Here is an 8,889-nt window from a genome sequence, read left to right on the forward strand (position 1 = left end):
ATCGATATTAGTGAATACCTCTCCTAACCTTGCCCCTCTCCATTATCCAGCTAGGGACAGACAGAGCTAGCCCAGCACTTTTGGGGAATTTTAGTTGTCGATTAGTAGATTTTCCGTATCGATTTCAGTGATAGAGAAAACTGGTCTACGTGGACCTGGCGCCCAACTTACCGTTTATAGCGTTATGGATTTTAGAGTTTGCGAATATAGTCGTGTAGTTATCGATTATTAATTTTAGTAGTATCGTATCGTTCCCCAATACCGTTTATAGAGTAGCTCGTATTTTGCTCTACGCGGCAAGTTTTATCCACAAGGGATTTTTGCCGCGTAACAACATCTTTACCTTGGAGAATGAAGAGCAAGATATCGACGCAAAAATCGTACCTCTTCAGGTGAAAAAGAAGAAGAGATCGAGGCATGCTAATCTTCTTCTCGTTAACGATGAACAGGGAGCTGCACATTTTATGTGCATAAGGAATCTCTCGAGATTGGTACGAAGTCAATTCACCAAGAAAAAAAATGCGCATTATATATGCGATCGGTATGTATTAATAATGATACAAATATAACTGCATATGTTTTATATTTTTTTTTGTAGATGTCTCCACTACTTTTGCACAGTGGAGAAGCTGGAGTCGCATGAGCAGGATTGCGCGCGGCTCAACGATAATCTCCGATTGATGCTACCGAGAGAGTCCGAGGATCGCTGGGTTTTCTTCAAGAACATCAAAAATGGGGAGCGAGTGCTATTCGTCGTATACGCGGATCTCGAGTGCATATTATCAAAAGTTGAACAATCGAACAGTAGTAGTAGTAATATTTATCAGAAACATGAACCTATAAGTGTAGGCTATTATTTAAACAGTGCTCGCGATGCGTCACTCTTGAGATACGATGCTCATCGGGGTGTCGACTGCATCGAATGGTCCGTACGCGAGCTCGAGGTGATTGCGCGCATCGCGAGCGAGAAACTGGGGACTATCGTACCCATGCGTAATCTTAGTCTTATCGAACGATCGCGTCACTATAATGACCCCAATTGTCATATATGCAAAAAGCCGTTTCTTCCGAATCAACTTCGAATTCGCGATCACGATCATCTGACCGGCAGATACAGACGACCGGCTCACAATAATTGTAATTTAAATTTTAAAGATTCGCATGTGATTCCAGTTATTTTCCACAATTTTTCCGGCTATAATTCGCATTTTATTCTCGAGACGATCGCCAATTTGTACGAGGGATCGGTATATCTGCTGCCTGTACATAAGGAAAAATACATTTCATTCACCAAATATTTTTTTTTTTTTATTTCCTCGGCGCCCTTTCGGGGTCCGCCCTTTTTTCTTACATCATCCTTACAATATTTCCTTACATCTATTTATTCTAACTTAACCTACTATACATCCTTCCTTAACGTCGCTTTTAGAGAGAGAAACACCATTCATTCTTCCATTCCGTTCATTCCCACACATCCTTCCGCTGACCCCCGCTTCCGGTTTATCCATACTCTCCTCTTTCCATCCATCTCTCTCATCCATTCTATCCCTTTCCCACTCCCATCCAAAATCCCTTTCACCCTCTCCTCCACTCCCACCTCTACCTCTCCACCCCTTCCTCCACACCTTTCCAATACATGTTCCCAGCTCACCCTCTCCCACCCACACACCCCACACCTTCTCTCGCCCTCCTCCCTCCAGTACTGCCCTTCCTTTATCTCATTTCCCAATCTATACCTTGCTATCCTTTTCCATTCCCCTTCCTTCCTTCCCTCCTTCAAATACCCCGGAAATCCCTTCTCCACCACCATCTTATACCATCTGTTGTACTTTGACCGTCCTATCCTACTCCTTCTCTCCTCTTCCTCTCTCCTTTCCATTCTCTTCTCCACTTCTTCCCATATCCTTTCTCTCTCCTCCTTGTTTTCCCTTCCCTCCCTACCTCTTTTCTCTCCGTGCCCTTCTATAAAGTTTTTTCTCTCCTCCTCCCATCTCGACCCCCTCTCTCCTCTCCTTTCTCTTCCTTCTATCTCCTTCAGACACTCCCTTACCCACTTATTTCCTTTCCCTTCTCTCAATCTCTCTTCAAAGTCCCATGCTCTCTTTCCCGCCCTCCCTCTCACTTTTCCCGTCTTTACCTCCTCCCTCACTGCATATCCCGGCGTAACCCATTCCACCCCTAGCACCCACTATATAAACCTTTCTTTCATCGCCTCCATCCTTCCTCTCTCTGCCCACCCCTATATCTCCGCAACATACCCCATCACCGGCCATACCATCTTCTCAAACATCCATATCCTTCTTTCCACGTTATTCCTACACACCCTCTTTCCTAATCCCCACACCTCCTTCATCACTGCCCCCGCTTTCATCACCCTTTCCCTTATTTGTCCGTCCTGCCTTCCATTCCTTCTCATTCTGTATCCCAGGTATTTTACCTGCTTCGCTTCCTCTATCCACCCTTCCTTCCATCTGCATCTCGCCTCTCCTGCTACCCTCTTTCCAAATCTCACTAATTTTGTTTTTTGCACGTTCATTTCCATTCCCCTACCGTCCAAAAACTCCTCCACCACCTTCAGCATCATCCTCATTCCCCCCATACCTTTTGCTAGTACCACTATGTCGTCCGCGTATGCCATTGAGTAAATCTTCCCTAATCCCAACTGTATTCCTCCTTTTCCTTTTTCCTCCAATCTTTCCTCTAACTCTTCTATGTACAATATGAATAACTTCGCGCTCATCGGACAGCCTTGTCTTAATCCTCTCCTCGTCCAAAATTTTTCTCCCAGCTCCTTTCCTCTCCTTACCATAAACGCCGTTTCCTCATACGCCTCCTTTATCGCCCCGATCAAATCTTCACTTACCCCTTTCTTCTCCAACACCCCCCACAATATCTCCCTATCTACCATGTCGAAGGCTGCCTTTATGTCTATAAAGCACCCCATCAATCCTCCCCTCCCCCCCTCCATTTCCCTATTTACCAGATAGTTCATGACATAAATATTTTCCATCACCCCTCTCCCTTTCCTAAATCCCGTCTGACCTTCTCCTATCATTTTCTTTTCCTCTATCTCTTTCTCCAGCCTTTCTCCTAATACCCCTGCATAAACCTTCGCCAACGTGTCCATCAACGTTACCCCTCTATAGTCTTTCACTTCCCTCCCCTCCCCCTTCTTTCTTATCGGCACTATTATCCCTACCTCCCACCCCTTCGGCCACCCTCCACCTCTCCATACTCCATCACACACTTTCCACCCTTCCCTTCTCACCTCTCTTCCTCCCCATTTCCATACCTCGTTTCCTAATCCATTCTCCCCTGCCGCCTTCCCTCCCTTCAACCTCTCTATTTGCCTTTCTACTTCTTTCTCTTCTATTCCCCCCTTTCTCTTCTTCTTTCTATCGTTTCTCTCTCCCACCCTTCCCTCATCTCTTTCCTTTCCCCTCCCCCCTAACTGCTCTTTGAAATTCCACCCCATTCTCTCATTCCTATTTCCTCTACCCTGTTAATTTCTCTCCTTCTACTCCTCCTTATAATCTCCCACACTTCTGCTTCCGTTCTCACCGTATCCATTTCTTTGTACCATTCCTCCCTCCACCTCTCCTTCTTTTCTTCACACTTTTCCCTGTATTTTCTCTTCTCTCTTCTATATTCCTCCTTCTCCCCTAATCCTCTTAACCATCCTCTTAACTTCTTCCTTAGTTCTCTCTTTCTCACTCTACATTCCTCATCCCACCATCCCTTTTTTCTTCCTTCCTCCTCATTCCTTTCCTTTTTCACTTCCTCTACCACTTTTCTTACTTTCTCCTGCAACCTTTCCCACCTCTCCCCTACCTCTTCCACCTCTTCCCCCTCTATCCCTGCTGCTTTCTCCTTATACCTCTCCAACTGTCCTTTGTCCCATCCCTTCCTTACCCCCCCCCCTATCTTCTCCCTCTTCCCACTCTTCTTCCACCTCTTTCTCAAACTTATCACTATCGGTAGATGGTCCGACTCTACCCTTACCTCCACCTCCATCTCCCCAATCTCCCCCCTTGTCTCCCTGTCTCCTACCACAAAATCGATTACGGATCTTCCCATATGCCCTACATATGTGTATTCCCCCTCCCTGTCTCCTTTAACTCCCCCATTAAATATCTCTAATCTTATCTCTCCCATCAAGTCCATCATTCTCCTCCCCTCCGCATTCACGACCTTATCCTTTGACCTTCTTCCCATATTCGTTCTTCCCTCCTCCTCCTCCTCCTCCCTCATCTCTCCCACCCTTGCATTCCAATCCCCTCCTATCAGACACTTCTTTCCCTGCTCTCTTTCCACCACTCTCCTCAACCCATCCTCTATGTTTCTCATCCCTCTCCCCACGTATACTCCTATTATCCTCCACTCCTCTTTCCCTATCTTCACCTCTATCTCCATGATCCCCTCCTCCTCCTCCTCCGCTCCTTTCCTCTTTCCTTTAATTCCTTCCTTTACTCCCATCACTATCCCTCCTTTTACCCTTCCCTTTCTTTCCTTTCTTCTCGCCCACTGCGCCCACCATTCAAATCCCCTCGGCAACTTCCTCTTCAAAGCATTCCATCCCTTTTCTTCGAGCCACGTTTCCACCTTACACACCACGTCCCATCTCCCTATCCTATGCCAAAAGTCCTCGTCTTTGTTGCTCACTCCCGCCACGTTCCAAAAAGCGATTTCTATTCCTTCCCTCTTCTCATTTCCCTCCTTTCGCCTTTCTTTCCCTCTCCCGCTCCTCCTTTTTCCATCTCTCCCACCACCCTCTCCCTCCTTCTTCTCTTTCTTTCCGTCCTCCTTCACTCCTATCTCTCTCCTTCCATACTCTCTCTCCTCTATCCCTTCCCCTTCCCTCTCTCTTCCCTTACACAAAAATTTCCTCCTCCTTTTACTTCCTTCTCCTCCCAACCCTTCCCTTCATTGTTCCATAATCCTCCTTTCCACTCGTTCCATCTCCACTCTTCGTTGTTCACCCACATTTTCATATACCTCACCCTTACCCTTTTTCCTTTCCTTCTCTGCCCCTCTGCTATCTCTCTCATCCCTCCTATTATCCTCCTTTCCTCCCATGTTAAATCGTCCTCTATTCTTTCCTTTCTCCCTCTCAATTTATTTTTCCCTTCCATCACCTTCCTCTTCACCTCTCTGTTTTCTAGCTTCACCTCCACCCCTTTTCTCTCTTCTCCCCCCTACCCTCTCAGCACCCTTACTTCCTTCACACCTTCCTTCACCCCAATCACCTCCATTATCTTTCCTACCTCCTCCCTAATTCTTTCCTCACCCCCTTCTACCCTTTCCATCCCCCACACTATTATGCTATTCCTTTTTCTCTCCCTTTCCTTCTCCCATTCCAGTCTTTTTATTCTCTCCTCTATCACTCTTTCCCCCTGCCCCTTGCTCCCTTTCTCTCTCCCTCCCTCCTGCCTCTCCCTCTCCTTCTCTGCCTTTTCTAGCGCCTCCATTCTTCCCTTCAGCCCTTCTATCTCTCTCTTCCATTCCCTCCTGTCCTTCTCCATTTCCTCCCTTACCTCTTCCATCTTCTCTAGTATTTCCTTTTTTCCTTCCTCAATCCCGTCTATCTGTTTCTTTATCCCCTCCAGCGCCTTCATCACCTTTTCTATCCCCCCTCCTTCTCCCTTAGCCGGCGACCTCATCACCCTGGCGCTCTTTTTGAAGGCCCACCTGTCACCCTTTCCTCTCTCCTCCTCTTCTTCCCGTTCCTTTCTCTTTCCACTCAGGAATTCCTCCATGCTTCCCATACTCTCCGTCCTTCTCCTCTCCCCATCCCCTCTTTCCCTTATCAGCCTCCCTATGTTCATTCTCCCCCCTTCTCTTTCCTTCTCCTCCCCTCCTCTTCTTTCCTCTTTCCTGCCATCCCCCTTTTCCGCCTTGTCTTCTTTTCCTTCCATCTCCCTAATCTACTATTGCTTCCTTCTTTACCGACCTCCCTCTCCTTCCTTTTCTTCCCGCCAGGTGTCCCTACTCTCTCTCTCTTTCTCCTTACCCCTCCTATCCTACCTTGTAACTTTCGCGCTTTTCTTCCTACCCTCCAAATTTCTACCTCCCTTTCTTTCTCCTTTTCTTACCCTTTTCTCCCTTCCCCCCCTTTCCTTTATATCCCTTCCGCTCGCCACCCCTTTCTTCTTCCTTTCCTTCTATTCCCTATCTTTTCCTTTCTCACTAACCTTTCTTTTCTTTTCCTCCTTAATCCCTCGCTCATTCACTCCATCCACACATCCACACACCGGAAACGGAAGTCCCATTCACCAAATATTTGCGAAATTATAATATACGGCTGAGATTTATCGATTCGTTCAAATTTATGGCCTCCAGTCTGGACAAATTGAGCTCGTACTTGGCGGAATCTCAGCTGACAAATTTGAAGTCACAATTTTCGGACTTGAGCGCCGAGCAGTTCAACTTGCTTACGAGGAAAGGTATTTTTCCTTACGACTATATAGATAGTGCGGCTCGATTGGAAGAGACGGCTTTACCACCGCGCCAGTCGTTTCGCAACATACTGACAGACAGCGATATCAGCGAGGAAGCATACAGTCATGCCGTAGAGGTATGGACAAATTCCAGATGCGCACACTTGGGGAGTACAGTGACCTGTACTTGAAGACCGATGTCCTATTGTTGACCGACGTTTTCGAAAGTTTTCGCGATAGTTGCATGCTAAATTATAACTTGGATTCAGCCCATTATTATACGCTTACGGGCTTCACCTGGGACGCGATGTTGAAGTATACGGGAATCAGGCCGGAGCTTTTCACGGACGTGGATATGTTGCTGTTCGTGGAGCGCGGTATATGCGGTGGTTTGAATCAGTGCTCCCATCGCTACGAGAGGGCCAACAATCGGTACATGCGGGACTACGATCCGGCGGAACCGTCGAAGTATCTCATGTATTACGACGTAAACAATCTGTATGGGTGGGCAATATGTCAGCCGCTGCCCACCCACGGATTCCGATGGATCGAGGACGCTGCCAATCTCGATGTCTCCGCTATACCTTCGGATCATCCCGAGGGTTATATTTTGGAGGTCGATTTGGAGTATCCGCGCGAGCTTCACGAAAAACACGCGGACCTACCGTTCTGCATGGTGCGCGAGAAACCGCCGGGCGCGAGCCAGGAGAAGCTGCTGGCCACTTTATACGATAAGACGCGTTACGTAATACATTATCGCGCACTGCAACAATGTATGCATAATAGACTCGTACTGAAGCGTATACATCGCGGTTTGAAGTTTCAGCAGTCCACCTGGCTACGCGATTACATCGAGCTGAACACGCGTTTGCGCGCCGCGTCCACTAACGAATTTGAGAGGAATCTCTTCAAGTTGATGAACAACGCGGTTTTCGGTAAATTAATGGAGAACGTGAGGAATAGAGTTGACGTGAGGCTCGCAACCAAGTGGGAGGGAAGATACGGGGCGGAAACCCTGATTTCCAAACCGAATTTTCACAGTCTCGCGATTTTCAATGAGAATTTGGTTGCGATTCAATTGTCGAAATTATCCGCGAAATTTGATAAACCCATTTACGTGGGAATGAGTGTTTTAGATATTTCAAAAATTTGCTTGTATGAATTTCACTATGACTATATGCTTCCTACATTCGGCAGTGAATGTAGAGCGATGTATACCGACACGGACAGTCTGATATACAGTGTCGAGTGCGACGACGTTTACTCGTACATGAAACGCGATCTCGCGTGATTCGACACCAGCGATTATCCTAACGATAATCAGTATGACTTGCTACGCGTCAACAAAAAGATACCTGGTCTGATGAAGGACGAGAACAATGGTCGTATCATGACCGAGTTCGTAGGACTGAGGGCAAAAATGTATACTTTCAAGGTGCAGGACTGCACGAGAATTGTTAAAAAAGCCAAGGGTGTCAAAAGTTACGTTATCGATAGAAATATAACATTTGACGACTACAAGGATTGTTTGGATAATTTCACCGTACAGTCTCGCAATCAAAATTTGATTCGATCGAAGCTGCATCAAGTTTTCTCGATCAGTCAGAGAAAGATTGCCCTCAGTCCGTACGACGACAAGCGTTTCGTTACACCCGGCACCGCGGCGATTCTACCCTGGGGACATTATAGTCTAAAAGAATAATTTATTTATTTATTTATTTTAAGAATACATATATTTTTTGTCATGACACATCTTAATAAAAGTTTCTTTAAGACATTGTTCTTATAAAACATTGTTCTTATTTATCCAGGAATTGTACGCCCTGTCGAATCCCAGCCACTTAACGAACACTTTATCGCCCTTTCTGCGCAATACTCTCTCCACCAGATACACATCGGGATTGATAGTTATCGAAAGCTCGTATTCGTAAAATCCACCCAACAGTTCCGTACCCCTGGAATCCTTGAGGAGATACGTAACGGGATTGGTCCTCTGCACTTTCGCCACCACGAATATTTCGGTCTTCCAATTTGGCGTGTAGCCTTTGGCGAACATCTGCTTGTATTTATTAATTCGTACGAAATCGCCAACTTTGAACTTGGCACGACCTGCGACCTTGATGTGACTGTATACTATCTTGAGTAGCTTATCTGCATGCTCGGGTTTCACATCCACGGGACGCATTCCCGTGGTACGATGCTTTCGCGCATTGTACGCATCCACCAACTCTTGCAGCATAGCGCGCCACTTGTAATTGCCGTTCAGCGTAAATCGTTTCCATATTTCCGTCTTCAACGTACGATTCCAGCGCTCGACTATCGACGCTTTCATCACGCTGTAAATCGAGTAGTGATTTATTCCGCGTTTCTTCATCAACGCCTGAAAGTCACTGTTGTAAAACTCCTTGCCGTTGTCGGTCTGTAAATTTTTCGGACATCTGCCGGTCTTTAG

At 46.5% G+C, this 8,889-nt stretch overlaps 2 protein-coding genes across 2 annotated transcripts; both read right to left on the minus strand.

The window, feature by feature from the left end:
* Positions 1 to 3,447: 3,447 nt before the first annotated feature.
* On the minus strand, positions 3,448 to 4,476 carry LOC136776457 (golgin subfamily A member 6-like protein 25). The gene has a single exon (XM_066731990.1). It carries the CDS (start codon positions 4,474 to 4,476, stop codon positions 3,448 to 3,450), a length of 1,029 nt encoding a protein of 342 aa, XP_066588087.1.
* A 719-nt stretch (positions 4,477 to 5,195) lies between these two features.
* Positions 5,196 to 5,915, minus strand: LOC136776458 (octapeptide-repeat protein T2-like). Its single transcript, XM_066731991.1, has one exon. It carries the CDS (start codon positions 5,913 to 5,915, stop codon positions 5,196 to 5,198), a length of 720 nt encoding a protein of 239 aa, XP_066588088.1.
* Between the last annotated feature and the right edge of the window lie 2,974 nt (positions 5,916 to 8,889).

The sequence above is a fragment of the Prorops nasuta genome, unplaced genomic scaffold, assembly GCF_024137725.1.
Source record: "Prorops nasuta isolate Cenicafe-Biocafe unplaced genomic scaffold, Cenicafe_Pnas_1.2 PNAS00009, whole genome shotgun sequence".
Lineage (NCBI taxonomy): Eukaryota > Metazoa > Arthropoda > Insecta > Hymenoptera > Bethylidae > Prorops > Prorops nasuta.